The sequence below is a fragment of the Meleagris gallopavo genome, chromosome 20, assembly GCF_905368555.1.
Source record: "Meleagris gallopavo chromosome 20, MGAL_WU_HG_1.1, whole genome shotgun sequence".
NCBI classification, from domain to species: domain Eukaryota; kingdom Metazoa; phylum Chordata; class Aves; order Galliformes; family Phasianidae; genus Meleagris; species Meleagris gallopavo.
This window is the reverse complement of record NC_139423.1, coordinates 937,421-960,803: the sequence shown is the minus strand read 5'-3', so window position 1 is coordinate 960,803 and position 23,383 is coordinate 937,421. Positions and strand designations below refer to the sequence as shown.

The window sequence follows — 23,383 nt, the reverse complement described above, 5'->3', positions numbered from 1 at the left end:
AGCGCTGGGAGTCCTCCCGCTCCCAGTGCCCCATCATCCCCACTCCCCGGCCTGGCCACGGGATGAGCAGCACAGCCGCGTCCCGCCGCCCGCTGCTGCAGTGCCGAGGCCCGGCCACAGATGGCGGCCGGCACCGCGGCTCGGCTGCTCGCAACGCCGTGCCCGGGCCGACCGCAGCGTTTCTCCGCTCCTGGAGAGTCGGCAGTCAGCCCCGTAACCTCGGCATTCAAACAGCGTTTTACCAGCGGCTGAGCTCCGGATGGCGGCTGGTGCGGAGAGAGTGGCACAGCCCGGGGTGGGTCGGAGCGGCGGGCAGAGGCAGCAGCTCCCTGCTGCCAGGCTGCTCTTCGACTCTTGGTCCTTGCGTGGCTGGGGACAGCAGGGTCCCATCAGTGGGTATAGAGTCTTAGGGTCCTGCCCGTGGGTATGAGGACGCAGGGGCCTGGCCATGGCTATGGGGTCACAGGGTCCTGCCCATGTCTATGGGGTTACAGAGTTCTGTCCGTGGATACAGGGACACCAGGGTCCTGCCCTTGGATGTGGGGACACAGTGTCCTGCCCACGGTTTACAGGGACACAGGGTCCTGGCCGTGTGTATGACAACACAGGGTCCTGGCTGTGCTCTCAACAGTCCCCGCATTTTCCCCTCACCGCCAGCCCAGACTCGCTGGGCAGAGGACAAATTGCAGCAGGCACTTGGGGCTCACCCCTCACACAGCTCCATCCCCCCCTCGGTTATTTATGGGCCTTCACCTCCAGAATGTCCTCTCACGGACAGGCAGCGTTTGCACGTGTCCTTCTTATCCAGAACATGGGGCTTTGCAGCCACTTTGCTATTTACTGTAATTTTTAGCTCAGACACAACCAGAACTCCCACCCTGTCTGGGCGTCTCAGTGCAGAAAACAAGACTAAACTATTTTGGGATGTTTTTCCCTTTTCCTCATACTTGGGTGCTTTCCCATGTGGTGAGGCCTTCAGAGCCCCAGGGAGGGTGAACCTGCTCCACACACCCCCCGGAGCTGCCTCCAGAACCTCCTATATGTATTAACCCTCCTCTGGCCACAGACACCCCACTTGAGGTGGCCGTGTGCTCCACGGGGTGTTCAGAGCTCAGGAGCATCCCCGGCGTTGGGTGATGACTGGGGGCGGAGCGCCTTCCCCATCCTGATGCTCTGGGGACATCTCCCTGAGAGGCCTGGGCTGGATACTGCTGACAGCTGACCCAAAGCATGAGCTGCTCCCCCAGAGAAGGGTGGGGATGTGGATTGGACCCCATTTTTCCGGCAGAGAGCATGGAAAGTGCCCCTTTGCCTCCAGCACTCCTTTTCCGTCCCTGTTCTGCAGCACCCACCACCCCATGCTGGGCAAAGGGCCGGAGCGACGCGCAGACCTCCCCCCTCCCTCCTCCGTCACAGCCAAGGGTCTCTCCATTGAAGTTTACTTGACGTTCTAATAAAATCTCTAAGCTGGAAAAATCTTTCTTCGGAGGGTTCGCGTTGTTTAAAGGCAGAAGACCATAAAGATAAAGCCGTGCCTGCATGCCCTCCCCTCCCGCTCCCAGGGTGAGGGGCCACAGCACAGCCCTGCCCACCGCTGCCGAGGAAGAGCTTGTTTTCCTGATGAGAGGTTTGGAGATTAAAAGGGGAAAAAAATCAGCCATTTGGAATCGTCTACTGACGCTGCAAATACCCTCGTTAATAGATACGTCTCGTTTTGTTACCTCATTTTAATTAATCATTAAACAAAGACAGCTGCCAAATTTTGGCTCTGGCTGCCGGCCTACAACTGACTTGCAGCCCTTGAAAAATAGACTATTTATGGTGCCTGGGTTTAAAGTTTAAATTTCTTGTATAAACTTTACCCTTCCTAAGAATAGTGTGGGGAGCGCATCTCTGGCTGCATCTGTGCTGCCCGCACCCCGGTCCTGAGCTCTGCTCTGAGGCTGAGCAGTGGGGTCCCTTCAGCTGCCCGCAGCCCCGGTGTGGTGCAGGGGATGGCAGCACCAGGGCTCCATGTCCCTCATGTCTGTGTGTGCATGGGTGCCATCAGCACAGGAGGCGGCTGAGCTGCACCACTGGCTTTGGACAGAGCATCTCAGGGCAGGAGGGCATCCCTAGGGTTGGCTGGCTGGATGGCTGCAGCTCCCTTGGTGTGCCTGTGTCCCCAGGAAGGGGCAGAGCATGGGATGAGGAGTCTGCTGCACGTGCTTAGAGCACAGCTGCTGCATTCAACCCTCCAGCTGCCCCTGGACTGGCATCCCTATCTCCAATTCTTGTATCCACCTGACACCAGGAGCTTGCATTTTGCATCCATGGCAGCTGGAGCTGCTAAAGCTGCCTGCATTGGTGACCCGGGGCTGCTATGCCGTCCTTTCACAGCAGCTTGGTGCTCCACAGCCACTGACGTAGTGTTTCCATTCCTTCCTGCTTTTGTTATTAATATTTGCCTTGTTTGGAGTACCTCTGGGGCAGGCTGTGCCCACCACTCCCCAGGATCACAGGAGCCTTCCCAGGGGCTGGGCTCGGTATGGGACAGCAAAGGGCACAGCAGCACAGGAACAGCTCCAGTGTGGATTTTTTGTCCAGTCTCCCTGTGCTGGCTGATGGAGGGGCTTAGCTTGAAGCAGGGTGGCACGTGGCCCACCTTGCTGCAGAGCTCTGCACACACATAGCCATGAGTGTAATGCACCAGAATTTGGTGCAAATCAGCCCTTTCTGCACAGATACCATCGCCCTCGCTGCACACACGAGGCTGAAATACACTCAGGGCAACACAAGGCTGCCTGCACCAGTGCTGAGACATGGAAGCAGCTGGGTGCTGCCCCACAGGCACACAGGTACTTCTCGGGCAGGAGGCACCACACCTCCTTGCTCAGGGATCACAGATGGCTGCTGTGCTCCTCAGCTCACAGCTCTACATGGCTTTTATTCCACCAGGGTGAGTGCATTGGGCTGTTCCTTCTCCAGCAGGTTTGGGGTGATTCCCCACCGTTGGGATGTGCCATGCGCTGTGAGCCCCGTGCGGGACCTGCAGCGGGCTGCCAGCACCAGGCAGTCAAGGAATGTGGGTGCATGCGTTGTGCATCTGCAATGTGTGGGGCAAGGATGGGGCAGAATCCTGGTGTACCAGATTGACAGTGGAGGTGTTTAACCCTTCCAGCAACCGAGGATGAGAAAGGCGATAAAAAAGCACTCTGCACGGTTGCTGGCTGCATCCCAGCAGCTCCGTCCGGCAGCCAGCGTGGGGTCTGCCCGCCCACGTGCCCCACGGAGGGACCTCCCGAGCTCCTCCAGCTGCAGCCCGCCGCCCGCAGCTCGTATATCACGCCGCACACAGCCCTGTGCTCGGTGACACCAGGCGCATGTCACACGTGCTGAAGGCACGGGCCCCCCTCGCCCCCCCGCACCCCGCAGCTCTCTGATCCTCCGGCTCTCCGTCCTCCATCGCCCTGGCTAAAATAAACTGAGCATGCTGCTGAAGGGAGGCCCGGGCTGGAGATGTATGGCCGTGTGCTGCAGCTGCCGTGGGATGGATCCACAGCCACTGCAGCCTCTCCTTCCTTCCTTGCCCCGTTTTCATCTCACCCCGCCTGAGAGCTGGTTGCAAAGGAGACCTTGTGGTGCAAAGAGCTTCCAGCGAGTGCCCAGTGGCCCCTGCAGCAATGCAGCAGTGCAATAAAGCTCTGAGAAGGTGTTGTTCCACTGCACAGCGTGGTCTGTTAACCCTGAGCCCTAATGATAACAGCCTAAATCAGTGCAGCTACTGCACCACCAGTTTGCACAGAAACACCAACCTGTCAGCTCTGAAATGCTCATTTCCCTTTGCTTCCCTCCCCAAAGCCTCTTTGCTCCCAAAGGACCCTTTCTGAGCTCTGGTTCTGTCTCATCCAAACCTGGGGTGGATCTCCCGGGGAGGAACCCTCGTCCACCTATGGAGGAGCAGCCCTGGCACCAGGACACACTGGGGCTCTGCAGAAATGGGCTTGGACTTCCCAGTGGACACCAAGTGGAACGTGGTTCAGCCGTGTGCCCCTGCTGCTTAGAAGGCTGATGGTATCTTTGGCCAAAGAGCAGAATGCTGCATTTGCCCGATGCCATATGGACGAACCTGGATGAGGATTTGTGGGAGGGTGCAGAAGATCTCCCCACAGCGTATGTCCGCCTGCCAGCGGCTGCTGCACACACCAAAAGGTTTAACACCATTTGTTAGTGTAAGCTGCAGGTTCACAGACGGGTGAATTTACAGCGAGCCAGATGTAAATAAATAGAAGAAAAGTATTTTCCCTGCAGAGGGGAGCAGCATCCTGCCTGCCCTGGAAAGGATGGAACAGGGACTGCTGGCTCCACACAAACACATCCGTGGGGGGGGTTCTTCAAGGGAGCAAACTGCTGGTACCAGAAAAAAACAGAGTGGTATTTTTTGGATGGATAAAGTTTTGGGAGGAGAACTGCAGGCACTGCCATCGCCAGCAGCGGTGGCAGAGACAGTGTGAGGGTGGGGGGACACCTTCCTGCTCTTCATCTCAGGGGAGGAAGCTGCTGGGAGAGGATACATGGGGTTGTTGAGGGGGCATAAGCAGAGACCCTGGGGGGACTGCGGGCTTGGGGCTAAGAGGAAATGCAGCCTGAGCAGAGAATCTGCTGCTTGGGCTGCTCCCTTATTCAGGAAACAGCTCAGTGCCGATGAAGAGGGCTGCTGTGGAAAGATGCTCTCTCTCAGCTGACAGCTGAGGTTAAAGTGTGACTTCAGGTTGGAAATGGATGCTGCCCTGAGGCAACTGTGCCAGCTCAGCTCAGCCCTGTAGGATGGTCGAGACAAGCCTGAGCCCAGGAAAGGTGGGAAAGTGAGTTCTGGGGGCTTTGACGGGAAGTTGAAGGTAAAGGGCGCCTAGCAGCTGCTGGTTCTTCACCTGGAGAAATCAAGTGCTTTAGGACCTGCTGATGAAAAGATTGTGATTAAGAGCAGTTCCATTTTCCCGAGGTGAGGTTGCACCCTTGGGGCATAGGGCAGCAAGACCTGCCAGCACCCCGTTCCCCTGCAGTGCTCCTCCCAAAACCGCCTTCGGTGCCCCTGGGCCACAGCCGGGAGCTCCCGTGGACGTGGGATTCTGCAGAGAGCGGGGCTGCGGTGGCTGCGGGGACGCCGAGCCTGGGGACAGCGACAGGACCCGAGGGAACGGCATGGAGCTGCGTCAGGGAGGGGTGGGGGGGTCAGGGGAACGTTGTGCCCCACAGGACGGTGGACACGGCCCGGTGCCGGAGCTCAGGGAGCGCCGTGATATCGCTCAGCCATCGGAGCTGCGCTCGGTGATCCCTGCCCATCCTTTCCAGCCCGGGGTGCTGAGCGGTTCGATGGGGCCGGGAGCTGCCCCGAGCGCTGCTCTTCTTCGGGGAAGCGGGGATGGGATCGGGCGGCCCTCGCTCCAGGGATGCGCGCCGGCCCCGCAGCCGTCCCGAGGGCGGCGCGGCGGGCCGGGACGCGGGCAGAGGGGCAGGTGGAGGCGGCGGAGCCCGCGGGCAGGCGGCAGCTCCTGGCTTTCGCTGCTCCCCGAGCCCGGGCGGCGGAGGCTCCTCCTCCTCCTTAACTCTTGCCGGGCTCGGGGCGAAGCCGCGCTGCCGGGCTGGGGCTCGGGGCTCCCGGGCGGCTCCGCGCAGCCGGGGGGCGCTGCGGGTCCCACCCGCGCTCGGCGTTGGGGCCGCGGCCGTCCGCGGGGTGCGGAGCGGGGACCGGGCAGCGCGCACCGCCCCGGGCTGTCCGCTCCCGGCCCCTCCCCGCCCCCGGGCAGCGCCGGGCAAGGTGAGCCCCCCCCCCGCAGCCCCGGCCTCCCCGCTCCGCACCGCGGGCTGCAAGAAGTTAACTTATTTTTGGAAAAGCGGCTCGCAGAGTTTGTCTAATTCCATCCGCACCGGTTCCTTTCAATCTATTTTAAACCGGTTCTTACTGTGCTCTGCGAGTTTATAAAAACAATCACTGCTCCCTGATAAAAGCGGCCCTAACCCGCGGAGGAAGCGAGGACCCCTAAAAGCCGCATCTCCTCCCGGACACTGTAGCTCAGCTGAAAAGTTCGCAGGTAATTTGCGTTTCCTACTCCACGTCTTTCTGCTCTCCGGCCGCTTGCTCGCAGTTCGGCCGACACACGGCACTCCCAGCCCGCGGGGCGCGCTCCCGCTGCTTCTCGGGGGCTGTTGGGCGGTGGGGCCGCGCGCACCTGGCAGCCCCGCACCGCTGCACGGCGAGGAGAGGATGCGGCTTTGCAAAGGGAGGATGATGGGGAAGGGCCACGTGAGTGCCCGGCGGCCGTTTGGAAGCTGCTCGGAAGGGTTCTCTGAGCGCGCAGCCCCGCTCATCCCTCCCGGCTCCTGCTCCTCGTGCTCCTGCTTCGGCGGGGCGGCTGGGCCGACAGCTTAGTGCCAATTCACCGTGACTCACCAGTGCGACCCGCAGAACTGTTTAGTAAAAGTTCCCGGCATCGCTCACGCTTCAAAATCCGGGGCGTTTATGGACCGCTTTGTTTCTTTTTAAATGAATGCATTGCAAAATGCGTCCTGACATAAACGGTTCATCTCGTTTGTTTGCAAACCTCCGGGGAGGTTTGCTGGCCTCACGCGGGGCTCCTGCTGCTGCAGGGTTAATGCTTTCGGGAGCTGCCTTGGCAGCAGGCAGAGTCCCAGCACAGCGGGGCTGTGCAGAGCGCAGCAGTGCTGTCCAGCTGTGCTGTATCCATCTCTGCTGTATCCATCCATCCATCCATCCCTGTGCTGTATCCATCCATCCCTGTGCTGTATCCATCCCTGTGCTGTATCCATCCCCATACTTTGCTCATGGTGTGCTGTGCCCATCCACCCCTGCACTGTACCCATCCTTCCTTGCACTATGCCTGTCCCTGCACTTTTTCCATCCCTGTGCTGTGCCTGTCCTGTGCTGTGTTCCTCCACAAGCATCCCTGTGCTGTGCCCATCCATCCCTTCGCTGTGATAATCCTATACTGTGCCGTCCCCGCACTGTGGCCCCATCCATCCCTACTCTCTGCCTGTCCTGCACTGTGTTCATCCATCCCTGTGCTATGTCCATCCCTGCACTTTGCCTGTCCTACGCTGTGCCCATCCTGTGCTATGCCATCCCTGCATGGTCTCCATCCCTGCACTGCGTCCATCCCTGTGCTGTCCATTTATCTCTGCTCTGTACCCATCCCTTGCTGTGCCCATGCTGCACTGTTCCCATCCATCCCTGTACCGTGCCCATCTCTCCACTCCCTGCAGCACTGCCCACAGGCCCCATTGCTCTCAGGGGATCTGCAGGTGTTGGGGAAAGGGCTGAGGGTCGGGACTTCTGTGCTGTGTTACAGCCACCGCTCTGCTGCAACCCGTCTGCATCCTGGTCAACTTTTCCCTGATGCCTATGGGTAAAGCCCAACTCTGCATATTAGGAATAAAAATTGGAGAAAAATGTATGAAAGAAATTTGTTTTAGAAGGGTATGACATGATCTCTCCTGCAAATGTCACTTGTCAGGCGACCCGAGGGGTGGCAAAAGGCCCCACAGCCCCTTGTGCAGTGCGGCTCTGCCCCGGCTGGTCCACGCACAGGGAGGGGCCATGCGGGAGTTTTGTGGAGCATCGGGCTAAGAATAGTTTCTCTTTTCTGCTCCATCTGAATGGGCAGCCACATATGACTGTACATGGATTTGTCTGATAGTCCCATTTCAGTGTAAGAGACAAAATATCTTAGTTATGGCTTTGTTCTTCAGCTAACAATGGGTAGCTAAAAATATCCGACTTTGTTCCACTCAATAAAATTCTCTCAAGGGGAGACACTAACGTTACATTTTTGCCAGATCCGTGCAAAATGCAGCCAAAGAAAACGTGCATTTTTGCCAACAACTTTTCATAAAACTTGTAACGAGCAGAAAACTGCACAGCGCTGTGAGCGGGGGCTGCGCCGGCTGCTGCGGGGCACGGCGGGGCTGCCCTGCTCCCTGCGGGCGTTTGGGGAGGGCAGAGCCTGGAGAGGCTGAGCCGCCTCCTCCTCCTCCTGGTGCTGATCCTTCTCCTCTCGTGCTCCATGCATGCTTGTGCTGCGGCAGCGTGGGGCGATGCATCTCTGATATGAAGGAGGAGAGTGCCCCAGCCCTTCAGTGGCAGCTGCTCGGTGGTCGCTGTGGTCTTGCTCCAATTCCCTTATTTCCCGTTTTATGGCAGCTGGGGCTGGAGGCCGGCCCCATCCTGCTGTGCACGGTAAAAGCTGGCACGGCTCTGCAGCGTGCTCACAGCCTGACAGCCAAGAGGAAACCAGCAGGGACCTCACTGGGCTGGCACGGCCCCACGAGGTGGGAAGGAGGTGGGAAGAATGGCTCCTCTCATGCTCACCCCATCTCCTTCCCACCTTCTTTCCATCTTGGAGGGCTGTGCCAGCCCCACATCTCCAAATAAAGGTGTCCCCCGGTGCCCCAACTTATCTGCAGCGCTGTGCTGGTGGCTGCAGAGCCGCAAATAATGGGGTGAACAGGAGGCCAGCCCCATTCTCTTTGTCTCTCTGAACCTGTTTCCGTTTTCCAGCATCCCTCCTGTTGTGTAGGCATCCACTGATGACCACACTAATAATCCCAAACCTCTGTGCTGTATTTGCTCTCCAGGCCGCAGTGCCATGTCCAGCCCTCCTACTGAACTGTGTCTCTTCCTGTGACCTTGTCCTGCTGATGCTTTTCTTTGGGCACTCTGTTTTGTATATGGCCGCACTGAGCATGCAGGCATGCAGGCTCTGTGGCAGGGACATTTCAGTACTGTGGCTGATGGGTTATGGCCGGAGCAGTCCCCTGTGCCAAGAGTGAGACGGAGCTCTCGATGCCCAGGTGGGATGGAGCAGGGGTGGTCTCTTGGTGAGGGTGGGCTCGCAGCTGAAGTTGTTGACAGAGGGGGGTGCAGGCAAGGAAAGGGGCCGGGGAACGCTGTGCGGCTCTTTGTGTGCTGTGGTAGAAGCACAGCCTCCCTCTTCCTGGTGCTTACCCTGCTCCCCCACTCCACGGGCACCTGTCCTCCTCCCTGGGGTCTGTGCTCCAGTGGAGGGCTGCCTTCCTGGGGGGACAGGCACATCTTTTGGGAAGAAGACACTGCCTGACATGATTCATGCAGTGTTTGCTGCTGCAGCATTCCCGGAATGTACCTGTTTTATTTCTTGGCCTTCTCACTTGTTATTGGAGAGGAGCAAAGTTAGTTGATGACACCAAGATGAGTGGTGCAGCTGATACAACAGAAGGAAGAGATGCCATCCAGAGGGACCTGGACAGGCTTGAAATGTGGGCCCACATGAACCCGATGAGGTTCAACAAGGCCAAGTTGAGTCGGGGCAATCCCAGTTATGTGTGCAGACTGGGAGAAGAACTTCTTGAGAGCAGCCCTGCAGAGAAGGATTTGGGAGTTCTGGTGGACAAAAATCTGACATGAGCCAGCAGTGTGCGCTTGCAGCCTGGAAAGCCAATGGTACCCTGGGCTGCATCAGAAGAGGGGTGGCAGCTGCACATCAGGCCCTGGTGGAGGTGCTCAACAGCGGCTTGGGAGCCAGTCAGGAGACCCTGTCAGGTACCAGGGCAGGTTACCACGCTGCCAGGTCATCTCAATGCCACGTGCCAGACCAGAGCCCAGCTGCTTTGGCTGAGCTTTTGGTTCATCAGGGGCTGGGGCCACGGCACACAGTGTCAGCTCAATGCTCCCTGCTCCTGCAGCCCACAGCGCAGCTGTGCTGCAGCACGGCTGAGAGCCTCGCACCCAGCACCAGTGCCTGCCTGTGCTCCCATTCCTGCACTCTGGGCTCCTCCAGCCCCTGCCTGGCTCCTGGGCTGTGGACACTGCACAGATAAGGCTGTCATTTTGTAAGTCCCCAGAATGCATCTTTTCTGCATCATCACAGGGACCACAGGAAAGCAGATCTATGGGAGAGGAGATTTCTTCTGAAGGACTCATGCCAGTCTCGGGAGCTGGCGGGTGCTTTGGGTGCAGATTCTTTTTTCCTGTGTGGGAGGACTGGAGAGGAGCAGTAAGATTATAGCTGGGGAGCAGGGAGAGGAGCACATCAGGGCATGGTATCCGACTCCTCTGTGTGATGTGCTGCTGTTCTGCAGACTCACAATAGCACTGCTGTGGTGAGTTACATGAGGGACATTTCTGGAAGGGGACAGGAGGCAAATTCATATTTTTTTTTCCAAGGTGATCCAGGGTGATTTCCTTGGCAAGTCTACAACCCATAGCCTTCCTCCATGCTCTGTGTCTGCTGTAGAAGCACCTCTAGTTTGAGACAGAGCTGTTGGCTCAGCCCTCCTTCACCTGCCTGCAGCTGACGGTGGGTCTCAGCCCATCCCACTGTCCAGGCAGGTTGCTTCAACTGCCATATACCTGCACCCGGGACCTGCCTGTGTCCATCGTGCCCATGTCCAGGGTACACAGCAGCCAGCAGTTTGGTGCTGTTGGCCTTGGCCTGGAGAAGGCCCCAGGACAGGGGATGTGGCTCTGCCTTAGCTGCATTTTCTGACTCATATTGATTTATGACCCAACCTCAAGCCAAAAATACACCCAGCTCACACGGGCACTGCTGGAGCAGACACTGAAGGCTTATCAGCTGTCCCCAGGGCCTTCCTGGCTGCTGACCTCATCAGGAGGCTGTGACAGCCGTGGGCACCCCATGGCCAGCCCGCTCTGGGCTTTCTCCCCAGCGCTGCTCTGGGATGGTGCCCGGAGCCCCAGGTGTGGGCCCTGCTCAGCTCTGCACTGACCCTCATGGGCTCCCAGCACTGAGCATGCAGCCAGGGAGGTTTCTCACTATGGGAAATGCCCACAGGCTCTGGCTCTGCTCTGGAGACAAAGAGGTACTCTGTGAGCCTGTGGGCATCGCTCACCCCATAAGCTTCTCTCCTCATGCTCCTCCAGTCCCATTAACAGCACAGCCAGATTTAGCCTTCCATTATACTTCAAGCCTCCCAGGGCCATTCCACTCCATGTGCTGCTGTAACCAGTGATGGGGAACAAAGCACAAAGGCTGTGGCCTGTTGAGGATGGCAGTCTGGTATAACCTTACCAGGGGGGCATCTCTGCTCTTACGATGAGTCTCTGAGCCATGGGCTGGCAGCATTCCCACAACACGCTGCAATGCATTACTTCCAAACTGATGGAGTTTTGCAGCTTTCCTGCATTTCTAGTAGCAAAACTGCAGCTGAGGAAGAGCAAAGCATCAGGAAGCTGGGCTGAGCATCTCACTATAGGAGTCTGATTCAAGGCACTCCTAGAGAAACTAGCTGCAGTGCAGAGGGATGTAGGGCTGAAGGAGCTGAAGGGACCACGTAGATACAGTTGGATGCAGATCCAGCCTCAGTGTATCTGTGCATGTTGTTCCCTATCTGCACAGCAGGCGAAGGCCATAAATCAAAGTGGATCACCAGGAGAAGTGCTGTCAGAGCAGGTCATTTTGCAGGGCTCTTGACATCGGCCAGCCAGCTGCTGGACGGGGCATATGGAGTTTGTTTAACCACCCGCGGCAGCACATCGTGCCGTGGGTCCGGCAGCTCGTTGTGCAGTGCAAATAACAATAACAGCGTGTGCAGTTGTTGGAGGGTTGCAGTGCTGTGTGGGATTTGGTCTCTGCTTAGAAAACGTTCCTGGGAAAGTCCTTTTGCTCGCAGCACTAGCAGAGGAGGCTCGACTCCATTCTGAAGCAAGATGATGAATAATAACTCCCCAGAGATGTGGCAAAGGCTGTGAAACAGCCTCGCGGAGCTGTGAGCCCCAGCTCAAAGGGCCCCGCTGCGTTCTGTCCCTGGAAAACTCACAGCGTCTCATTTCTGCTCCACAAACAGCACGTAGGCATCTCCACCAGCGGCTGTCATCACCGTGTGAGGAGCTGCCCGGCATGCTGCTGGAGTCCCCGGGTTCAGCGCTGACAAATTGCTCCGTCCCTGGAGGCCGCCCCATTGCCTGGGGTGAGCCTGGTCCAGAAAGGCTCACTGAATGCCGAGCTGCTAAGCGGGGTTCAAACAGCAGAAGTGGTCCTTTGGGTGGTGTTCGAGTTTGACAAATCCTTCGCGCCGTTGCTTGCTCATCCTCATACTGTTGCTCCTTGCTGTTTCTCTAGGGTAGATCCGTCAGGTGGCTCCAAGCGTGTGCCCCACTGTGCTCCACTGTCCAGCCACGCAGAGCGACCGGGGATCCTGGGGCTGAGAGCGTCCCCTTCCTGCTCTGCTGCTTTCCTGCAGCAAAACCATTTCCTCCTCTCTTTAGCAGTGAAGGAGGTGCACAACTGCTGTGTGCAGCTGCCTCAGGCTCCCCTGCTAGGCGTGGTCTCATGTCCATGTGTCACCTGGTGTCACTGCACTCCTGCCAGGGTCCCAGGGCTTGGACACTGCTGCTGAGTGATGGTCTGTGTCTCCATGTTGGCCCAGAGCCATCACACTTTGTATTCAGGGAAGTGTGACCGTGAAAGTCAGACACACAGCCTTTCAGAAGGGTTTGCAAACACACTTCTTGGTTCAAGCTGAACAAGGATCCTAAAAATAAATATCTCTACAAGCAGAGTTGGCCTTGGCTTCCTCCTAGGGAAACCCTGCTACTCCAGACCCTGCCCCAGGTTTGCAGGGCTGCAGAGAGCTGAGACAGGAGTGGTGCAGGGCTGCCAGCTGGAGATTCTGCTAATTGCTGTGTCCCACTAGAGTCACTTCCACGAGGCTGGTGCAGCCCCTGGTGCAGGAGGTGACCCTCTGGGACGACCGGAGTCATTCCTGGAACACAAGGGACTGCTGGTGCAGCCGGGACTCAAAGGGTGCCCCAAGGTCTGGTGCACCCAGCAGCACACACGCAGCACACAGCCAGGCCTAGAGAGGGAGATAAGGGATGTCTAAGCCCAGAGTGGGAGGCAGCAGTTCTTTGGAGAAAAGTAGGATGTGCCAAGAGCCCTGGTTTTGAGCTCTCTGTAGAGCAGACTTGACAATAAGCCCATGCAGGCCCTTCCGTTGGGAATTTTCACCCGTACAGAATGCTCGGTGGTATCTGCTCCTCTGCTTTGCCTTCTCCAGGGCCATCTGACTGCAGCATGCACGCTCTGGCTGCCCAGCATCCAAGCCATTTGTCACTGAGAAATTTAACTTTCTGAAGTCTGCAAGCTTGCTAAGAATAAACTTAATAAATTAGTGAGCATATTTAAAGTGCACCACTGCTCGCTGATCTGGCATTTTAATCTACTCGTGAAGCTATCCAGAGTGTTTGCTCAGCGTGTGGCCAAGTTCTGAAATATTTGCATGCTGCTATTGTCAGTGCATCTCCTGACCCTTTGCAAAAGGATGGCAGGAGGAGTGAATTTATAAGAATCTTCCATTGGCGAAGGTAGCGGAGCCGTTCCTAACACTCGGTGGAGTTATCTCCCTTAGATCATCTTTGCCTGTTATTCCGATCGGGTGGATGAGATACAATTAAACAGCACAGCTGTGTTTTATGTTCTCCAGAGCTACATATCCTCTTCAGTGACACACATTCTTTGCAGGTCAGTTGTAAAACATGTTTGATGTTGGCACATAGGCAGTTGGAGCAAACCGAAGCTGCTCTCTTCATTTGGCAGTAGGGAAGCTGCGGGTTAGCATAGCCTTGCCCCGGGAAGGCAAGAGATGCCTCTTTCTTCCTGCCTCTTCCCCATGGCTGGGCAGCAGGCAGGGGGCTCATGCAGGCAGGACGAGGGCCAAGCAGCTGTGCTGGGCTCCAGGAGCTGGTTCTCCTCCTCTCCTCCTCTGCGTTGTTACTGCAGCATGGATAATGAACCTCTACTGCTGTTCTGCGAGCTGCCTGTTTCCACCTGTTCTTCGGGGCTCTTGGAGCCTCAATGAAGTGAAGCAAGATTTGGCCCTCTGTAGGGATCCCATGGCTTCTGATGGGAATCTCCATAATTAGCAGATGTTACATCATGCTTGGTTGCTTGCTGTGACTCGAGCAGGAGAAAATCAGGGCTCAGATTATATCGCCATGCTGTGATATGTGCAGGGTGTGGGCTCTGAAGTCCTCACAGTCCTCTTGGGAGCAGCACCCAGAGGTTTTCAGTCGCAGGGCAGACACTGCTCCTGCTGGCTCCAGGTGCTGTGTGCTGTTTCAGGGCTGGGGATTTAAGTGACAGCAGTCTCTGGCCAACAGTCTCTTTGTGCAGAAGTTGGCTTTTCTAGATAGTGAATCACGGAATCATGGAGTCATAGAATCCTTAGAGTTGGAATGGACCTTTGAAGGTCATCTTGTCTAACTCCCCTGCAGTGAACAGGGACACTCATGGCTCCATCAGTGCTCAGGGCCCCATCCAAATTGACCTTGGGTGTCTCAAGGGACGGGGCACTCACCACATTTCTGGGCAACCTGTGCCAGCGCTTCACCACCCTCTCTGTAAAAGACTTTTTCCTTATATCCAACATGAATCTCCCCTTTCAACTTTTCCTCAGTACTTTTTCTGTTGTTTAATTCTATCAGTTTCTTTTTTCCTTTTTTTTTTTTAAAGTGTTGTGTGCTGATGAGCATCTTATAATTAGTCTTTTTAGTTCTCCTGTAGTGCAGAATTGTGACTGTGACCCAAACATTGGCCTCAGAATGATCTGCCCTACTTTAGACATATACTTAGCGCAGGAAGAACTGCTCTCCTCAGCCAGGTGTGGGAGTGCCAGAGCAGGCTGACCCCAGCACAGAGCCCCGGGATCAGGAGAGGCTGGAGCTCAAAAAGGAGCACACAGAGCCAAGCTTTGCAAGGAAGCCCAGTTCTGAGTTATGCTTGAATTGAAAAAAATAAAGGAAAAAAAAAGAAAGAAATTTTTTCTTTCTAAAGGAATATGATCAAGAACACAAGCTTGATATTTTTGGGAAAAAAAAAAAAGAAGTTAGTTTGGAGAATGATGGAGAAGGGCAGTAATGAAAGAAAAACAGAGCAATTAAAGTGGCAAATGGCAAAGTAAGATAGAGGCTACAGTCACCCTGGCGTGAGATGGGAAGAGCTGCCCATCCATTCCTAAATTCATAGCTCATCACTTTCAGACCGTTTTTCTCCTCTGAAAGCTGATGTTGGAGACCCTGGGCATCCCTGGGCCCATCGAGTAGCTCAGCTCCATCAGGTCACCACATGTCTCAACCAAATTCAAAGCACATGAGGTGCTCCTAAGGGGCAAGTCTTGGGAAGAAGAGAGGTCACTTCTGCTGTGCTTCATGGTTTAATTCAGCTGCTGCACTAATTCACTTCTTTTGGCTCCAAAGATCACTGCAGGTATAGGAATTCTTTTTTATTTGTTTATTTTGTGCGACAAATGTGTCACCAGAAGAAATGTTATGCTGAAGCTTTTCTTATCAGTAGTGCATGACTGAAAGGGAACAGCAGGACTCAGCCCCACCTGCAGGTACAGGCAGTCAGCAATAGTGATGAAACTCTTTTCAAAGTTCCTTTTTGGAGCTGTTTGAACTATGAGGACTGCTGATATCGTTGTGATTATCTACTCTGGCTACCAGGTATAATCTGAGCCCTGATTTTCTCCTGCTCGAGTCACAGCAAGCAACCAAGCATGATGTAACATCTGCTAATGATGGAGATTCCCGCAGTGCCCAAGTGAATTCTTGCAGTGGTTCATTACTCTTGCTGGTATGCTAGTAATATTGTGCCACATTACTACTTCCAGTTCACCTAGCTTCAGCTTCTGGACATCAGATTGTAGTAAAACTAACTGCTAGGTTGGCGTGTCCATAGACCCCACAGCCTGCTTTTTGGCTAGCAGAGTAGATTGAGCTCCTGGGGCCTCTCACTGCAAGGTCAGTTCTCTTTATTACCATCTTCATGGCTCTTCTCCCATTCTCTTAATGTCCTGGTGAGCACCACAGCCAGCTGTGGCTGGCACAGGCACCCAAAGGCAGGGGCATGTAATTTCATCTGAATTTCATCTGAACATCTGATTTCCCCCCAGCTTTTCCAGGCGTGCTGCAGCCTTAGGGGCACCCTCACATGTGAGGAGGGTGCAGTCCCAACTCTACCAAACCCCCAGAGTTTCACAACCACCACTTCCCAGGACAGAGCATCCTGCCTTGTATGTGTGACCCATAATCTGCGTTCTTGTTCCAAGATGTGACTATATTTGGCGATATCGACAATCTGCTCGTGCCCAGTTTAACCAGCAATCCAGGCCATTCTGTATCAGTGATCTGGCTTCTTCTCTATTTGCCAGTCTCACAATCTCTGTGTCATCAGCAAACTTTACCACAGATGATTTAATATTTTTTCAGATCATTGATAAAAATGTTGAATAGCACCGGGCCAAGAACCGACCCCTGGGGAACTCCACTAAATTCACCCCTGCTGGGTGAGGAGTTCCCATTTACAATTGCCTCTGAGACACGTTACCCAGCCAGCTTTTAATCTATTTAATATGTGCCATGTTGACTGTGTATTGTTCTAGTTTCTTAATCAAAATGTCACACAGCACCAAGTCAATTGCCTTGCAGAAGTCTAAGTCTATTACACCACCAATATTATTTTTATCAATCAAACTTGTAATTTCACGAAAAAGATGAATCTTTGTCTGACAAGTCCTGTTTTCCGTAAGTCTATGTGAATTAGCATTCACTGTATTTGTTCAGCTGAAATCTCCACCCGCTGCATGCTGTGGCAGCCATCAGAGGTGCCTGCCCAGAGCTGATGCCAGGCTCACCGGCCTGCCAGGATCTGGTTCAGCCAAAAACTCCACAAACATTGGCAAACATCAGCCTTCCTCTGTTGCTGTTGACTGTTCTAGTGCCTCCATCCAGAGACAGACTAACACAAACAACAACTTCAGAAGAGCTATATTTATTCCTTTTATATTGAGAAATTGCTTCTCATCAGCTTCAGGTTTGCAGTGCACACATTGTCCTCAGCTCTTGGCTTTCCTTATCAGTTTTCTACAGTTCCTCACTTCTCATTCATTATTATCAGTTTCCCCTTTCTTAAGTTATATATGGTTTTCTTATTTTTCACAGTTGTCTTCACTTCTTTCACAAGCCAGAGTCTTTTTTTTAACCAGTGTTGCCTTCTTTCTCAATTGTGGGATTGTGGTTTTGGGGCAACACGTAAAATGTTTTTCAACAATTCCCACTTAGCATTCACATTTTTCTGATTAAATACTTCTCCCAATTGATTCGCTTTATAATTGTTTTCAGCTCTGTGAAACCGAATCTTTTTAGCATTAAGTGGATATATTTTCAGAACAGAGCTTCACTTATAATACTCACTTTACGGCCATTCTACTTTTCAGTTAAATAAAATAAAACACTGACTCTTAGAGACATTTGGCACACATTTTAGGGTCACAGAACTGGGAAATGGGAATTGTTCCTTAGAAAAGACGTTTTCATGAAAAGTTTTATTATTTTTTTTCTTTTTTTCTTTTTTCTTTTTTTTTTTTTTGTCAAAGTGTATATTAATTTGAATAAAGCGGGTCTTGCCCAAAGTCCAGAGCTATGAAGATGGCATCGTCTGTCTTTCGGCAACTGAAGTTTCAGACATTTAGTCCAAAACTGTGAAGTTCCTGGTGACTGGAAAAAGGGAAACATCAGTCCTATTTTTAAGAAAGGTAGAAAGGAAGAGCCAGGGAACTACAGGCCAGTGAGCCTCACCTCTGTGCCTGGGAAGATCATGGAGCAGATCCTCCTGGAAGCTGTGTTCAGGCACATGAGAGACAAGGAGGTGATCTGAGGCAGCCAGCATGGCTGCACCAAGGGCAGCCCAGAAGGCCAGATGTGTTCTGGGCTGCATTAAGAAGGGGTGGCCAGCAGGGACAGGGAGGTGACTGTCGCCCTCTGCTCGGCTCTTGTGAGGCCCCATCTGCAGCGCTGCGTCCAGGCCTGGGCCCCCAGCACAGGAAGGACGTGGAGCTCTGGGAGCGGGTCCAGAGGAGGGCACTGAGATGGTCAGAGGGCTGGAGCAGCTCTGCTGTGAGGAAAGGCTGAGGGAACTGGGCTTGTTGAGGTTGGAGAAGCGAAGGCTGTGGGGAGACCTCATTGTGGCCTGCCAGAACTTGAAGGGAGCGAATAAACAGGAGGGGGAACGGCTGTTTGTGAGGGTGGGTAGTGATAGGACAAGGGGAATGGTTTGAAACTCAGACAGGGGAGGTTTAGGTTGGATATGAGGAGGAAGTTTTCAGCCAGAGGTGGTGAGGCACTGGAACAGGTTGCTCAAGGAGGCTGTGGATGCCCCATCCCTGCAGGCATTCAAGGCCAGGCTGGATGTGGCTCTGGGCAGCCTGGTCTGCTGGCTGGTGACCTGCACACAGCAGGGGGTTGGAACCAGATGATCTTTGTTGCCCTTTTCAACCCAGGTCATTCATTCTGGGCACCTCAGCTGCTTCCTCTGCACCCTTCGTCAGGGGATGGCAATGGCAGGGGGTCACATCCCACAGCCGGACAACCCGGATGGGGCACTGTCAGCAGTGATGGTGATGTGGACCACCAGTGAGGAGGAGCTGCAGTTCTTGTCTTGCTGCAACCACAGCTGTGCCCCAGTGTGTTGCCCAGTGCCTCTGGTGCAGCTGCTGGGCACCGCAGGGTGCAGCCCGGCTCCGTCCTCTCTGCAGGGACTGATGGCCATGCTTGGGATCCCCCTGAGCCTGCTCTCCTGCAGGCTGGGCCACCCCAGCTCTCCCAGAATCCCACCCCAACCGTTTACCATCCCTGCGTTCCCAGTGGTGCTGCCTGAGGAGGGGAGGGGATTCTGGAGAGGATTTTGGAGGGGAGGGATGGGGCTGGTGGGGCAGCCCTGGGACACGGCCCTTTGTGCTGCCCCGTCCTGCCCCGCAGGTGGGCACCGGGGTCTGGGGGGGGTTTGGTGCTGTATGAACAACTGCAGGCCGCCGTAGCAAAGTGAATATGACACATTTAATAATTTAAAGGAATTTAATGGAATTGAACATAAAATAACATAAAATATCATAACATAACAAAAGAAAACATAACGTAACATAATCTAATGGAGTCCCACACTATCCCAGACCAAGGTGGTGTTGGTGGACAGCCCAGGTTTGCAGGGGTTGGGCTGGGGCCGGTGCTGGTGCCCCTGGAGCACTGCCGCTGCTCTGTGCGAGGGGCCGGCGAGGAGCCCAGGGCTACAGGTGGCCTTATTAGTTGGTAATGGCCGTGTCTCCTGCCGCAATGTGGGCCGGTTCAGATGCTCGTGTTCTTGCTGAGCCCACCCAGCTTTGCCTAGCACTGGCGTTTTTGTTCTGGAGCATCCTGGCTCTCGGGCAGCTTCCTCTTTGCAGCTTGGATGCTGCCAGTGTGCTGCTGGTGCCCGCTGGTGGTGCAGGCAGGGGCTGGGCACTCGGTCGAGTGATCATCCATGTCCAGGATGTTGTCCGGGACGTCTATTTTGGGTGCCACTTCTGGAAGAGGAAGAAAATCCCCACAGGGGTAAAGCCAGCTTTCCCACACCAAATGGGTGCAAACACTCCCCCGCCAGCTCTGCTGCCCCCAAACTCACCGCTGTTGATCCAAGCCAGGAGGTCACTGATGTTGGTGATGTCCTCCGGGATCTCTGAGCTCGGTGTTGCTGCTGGAAAAGCAAGAAAATCCCCAGTGAGGCAACGCCATCTTTCCCACAGCCACCCGGTGCGGACAGCCTGCCGCCCGCTCTGCAGCCCCCAAACTCACCACCTGATTCCAGCGCTGCGGTGCTGCAGGTGAGCGGAGCCGTGGTGGGATGGGGGCACACGCTGATGGGTGCTGGGTGCCCCTGGTCCTCCATGTGCACCACGGCATTTCCACTGGGCTTCACCGCCTGCTCTAAGCTGGTGGGCAGGGTGCTGGGCACGAGGAGCCCCTGCTGCTGCACTGGATGTCCTTGGAGGACAGTTGAGGGGCTGGGGCGGTCGGGGTCCTGAAGCGGGCAGCTGCCTGCGGGCTGCGGGGGCTGCCCACTCAACGCGGCCCCAGGCCGCAGCCCCATCGGCTGCTGGGGCTGCATCGTCCCTGCCGCCGGGGGATGTTCCCAGCAGTGGGCAGGGGCATTGGGGGGAGGCATGCCTGGCTTCATGCCGCCGGGTAGGAGCATGAGCAGGGGTAACTGCTGCCCCCCAGGTTGGAGGTGGCCCACAACAGTGGGCAGCCCCTCAGGAGTGAGCTGAACCATGATCGGGGGCACCCCCTGAGGTGGCAGCTGACCCACAGTTGGGGGCTTCCTCCCACGTGGCCGCTTACCCACAGATGGGGGCTTCCTCCCATGTGTCCTCTTACCCACAGCTGAGGTCTTCCCCACGAGTGGGAGCTGACCCACAACTTGGGGGACCCCCCCAGGTGGGATTTGACCCAGAACTTGGGGGACCCCCCCAGGTGGCAGCTGACCCACGGTTGGGAGCACCCCCCCAGGTGGGAGCTGCCCCACAACTTGGGGCATCCCCCCAGATGGCAGCTGCCCCACAACTTGGGGGACCCCCCCAGGTGGCAGCTGAACCACAGTTGGGAGCATCCCCCCAGGTGGGAGCTGACCCACAACTTGGGGGACCCCCCCAGGTGGCAGCTGAACCACGGTTGGGAGCATCCCCCCAGGTGGGAGCTGACCCACAACTTGGGGCATCACCCCAGGTGGGAGCTGACCCACAACTTGGGGGACCCCCCCAGGTGGCAGCTGACCCACAACTTGGGGGACCCCCCCAGGTGGGAGCTGCACTCCCTGTCCTTGGACACCTGGTACCCCAGGCCAGACAGAAGCCTGAGGCACCACGTAGGTGACACTGGGGACAGGGAGGGGTTGGACCGACGCTGGCACTGCTCCGCTGATGTTGGGCTGCATTGCAGCAGTGGCCGGTGGAGGCACAAGGGATCCAGGGAAAATCGCGTCGGGTGTCGGAAGCACCGTCAGCATCCGTGGAGGAATTCTCTCTGTAGGGAAATGCCCAAATGGGCGCTGGGGTGAGATCTGGGGCACTGGCATCCCCTGGAGGGCCGCAGTGCCAGGAGCAGAAGGAGCCTGCTGCCTTACCTGCCATGCTAGCTCGAGAGTGGCAGTGGGGGGTTCCGTGACCGCTGGGGTCAGCCCCTCTCCCCTGAGGTCACAGTGCCCCTCTGTGACACGGTCCCGTGGTGTCACAGGCGTTGCTCTGTGCCTGCCCCGTCACCAACACTTGCTGTGGCTGCTCAATGCAGCCTTCCATTGTTTCAAAGGAGATGATAAAGAGGAGGGAAATGAACTTTTTGTGCAGTGATGGTGATTGGACAAAGGGGGAATGGTTTTAACGTAAAGGAGGGGAGATTTGAATTAGACGTGGGATGGGATTCCGTCCCACTGCAACAGTGGAACATGTCCGAGTCCTCCTCACGTAACTGAATGCACATAAATCCATGGGGCCGGACGATATCCATCCTGGGGTTCTGAGGGAGGTGGCTGATGTGGTTGCCGAGCCGCTCTCCATCATATTTGAAAAATAACGGCTGTCTGGTGAAGTCCCCGCTGACTGGAAAAAGGGAACCGTTGCTCCCATTTTTAAGAAGGGGTGAGGCCGGTGAGCCTCACCTCTGTGCCTGGGAAGACATGGAGCAGATCCTCCTGGAAGCTGTGTTCAGGCACAAGAGGTGATTCGAGGCAGCCAGCACGGCTGCACCAAGGGCAGATCGTGCCTGACCAATCTGGTGGCCTTCTGTGGTGGAGTGACGGCTTTGGTGGACGGGGGAAGGGCAGTGGATGTCATCTGCCTGGACTTCTGCAAGGCCTTTGACGTGGTCCCTCACCACATCCTGCTCCCTAACTTGGAGAGGTGTGGATTTGAAGGATGGGCTGTTGGATGGATCAGGAATTGGCTGGACGCAGCCAGAGGGCTGTGATCAATGGCTCTGTGTCAGGGTGCAGGCCGGTCACAAGCGGTGTCCCTCGGGGTCGGTCTTGGGACCGGTGCTCTTCAACGTCTTCATCAGTGAGAGACGATGGCATCGAGTGCACCCTCAGCAAGTTTGTGGGGGACACCAAGCTGAGCGGTGCAGTCGATACACGGAAGGAAGGGAAGCCATCCAGAGGGACCTGGACAGGCTGGAGAAGTGGGCCCACGTGAACCCAATGAGGTTCAGTAAGGCCAAGTGCAGGGTGCTGCTGTTGGGTCGGGGCAATCCCAGGAATTGATACAGACTGGGGAAGATCTCCTTGAGAGCAGCCCTGCGGAGAAGGACTTGGGGGTCCTGGTGGACCAGAAGCTGGACGTGAGCCGGCAGTGCGCGCTTGCAGCATGGAAGGCCAACTGTGTTCTGGGCTGCATTAAGAAGGGGTGGCCAGCAGGGACAGGGAGGTGACTGTCGCCCTCTGCTCGGCTCTTGTGAGGCCCCATCTGCAGCGCTGCGTCCAGGCCTGGGCCCCAGCACAGGAAGGACGTGGAGCTCTGGGAGCAGGTCCAGAGGAGGGCACTGAGATGGTCAGAGGGCTGGAGCAGCTCTGCTGTGAGGAAAGGCTGAGGGAACCGGGCTTGTTGAGGTTGGAGAAGCGAAGGCTGTGGGGAGACCTCATTGTGGCCTGCCAGAACTTGAAGGGAGCGAATAAACAGGAGGGGGAACGGCTGTTTGTGAGGGTGGGTAGTGATAGGACAAGGGGAATGGTTTGAAACTCAGACAGGGGAGGTTTAGGTTGGATATGAGGAGGAAGTTTTCAGCCAGAGGTGGTGAGGCACTGAACAGGTTGCTCAAGGAGGCTGTGGATGCCCCATCCCTGCAGGCATTCAAGGCCAGGCTGGATGTGGCTCTGGGCAGCCGGGGCTGCTGGCTGGTGACCTGCACACAGCAGGGGGTTGGAACCAGATGATCTTTGTTGCCCTTTTCAACCCAGGCCATTCTGTTATTCTATGAAAACTTTTAAAAGTTCTCCACATTCCCCTAACATCTTTCTTTAATCACTTTGAAGTTGTTTAGGTTTAACTGAGAATCCAACTTCCTTTTTTATTTTATTTTATTTTATTTTATTTTATTCATTTCATTTCATTTCATTTTTTTTTTCTAAAGGGAAATGAACATTTCCTATTGAAATAATGAATTTGGTGTCTAGAATACCGCATTTCATTGACAAAAGTTTTGAACGAGCATTTGTCAGTCTTTCTGAGGAGGATGCGTATGGTAAGAATGTCCCTGCTGAGGTGCTCAGCTCATGGCAGCAGATGGCCGTAGATCACAGAATCATAGATTCATAGGGTCCTGGAATTATAGAATGTTTTGGGTTGGAACAAAGCTCAATGGTCATCAAGTTCCACTCTCCTCACTGCAGTCAGGGTTCCCAATCGCTAGATCACATACTATGTCATGTTGCCCAAGGCCCCATCCAAGCTCACCTTGAACACCTCCAGGGATGGGGTACCCACAGCCTCTCTGGGCGGGCTGTTCCAGCACTTCCCCACTCTCTCTGTTAGA

General features: G+C 55.4%; 2 protein-coding genes across 7 annotated transcripts in view; one reads left to right on the top strand and one right to left on the bottom strand.

Annotated features, from left to right (window-relative positions):
- Positions 1–5,575: 5,575 nt before the first annotated feature.
- MYOCD (myocardin) overlaps positions 5,576–23,383 on the top strand; it is a 224,249-nt gene continuing 206,441 nt past the window's right edge. The window contains exon 1 of one of the 6 annotated variants that reach the window (XM_085240359.1): positions 5,576–6,071. The gene's annotated coding sequence lies outside the window, so the exon portion shown is untranslated. The remainder of the gene's footprint in view (positions 6,072–23,383) is intronic. The other 5 variants (XM_085240358.1, XM_085240357.1, XM_085240360.1 and 2 more) reach the window with 5 other exon arrangements.
- On the bottom strand, positions 18,926–20,795 carry LOC109364799 (uncharacterized). The gene is made up of 3 exons (XM_085240031.1): positions 19,658–20,795; positions 19,488–19,559; positions 18,926–19,389 (listed from the first exon to the last, which is right to left on the bottom strand). Exons 1-3 carry the CDS (start codon positions 20,793–20,795, stop codon positions 19,211–19,213), a joined length of 1,389 nt encoding a protein of 462 aa, XP_085096157.1. The 3' UTR covers positions 18,926–19,210.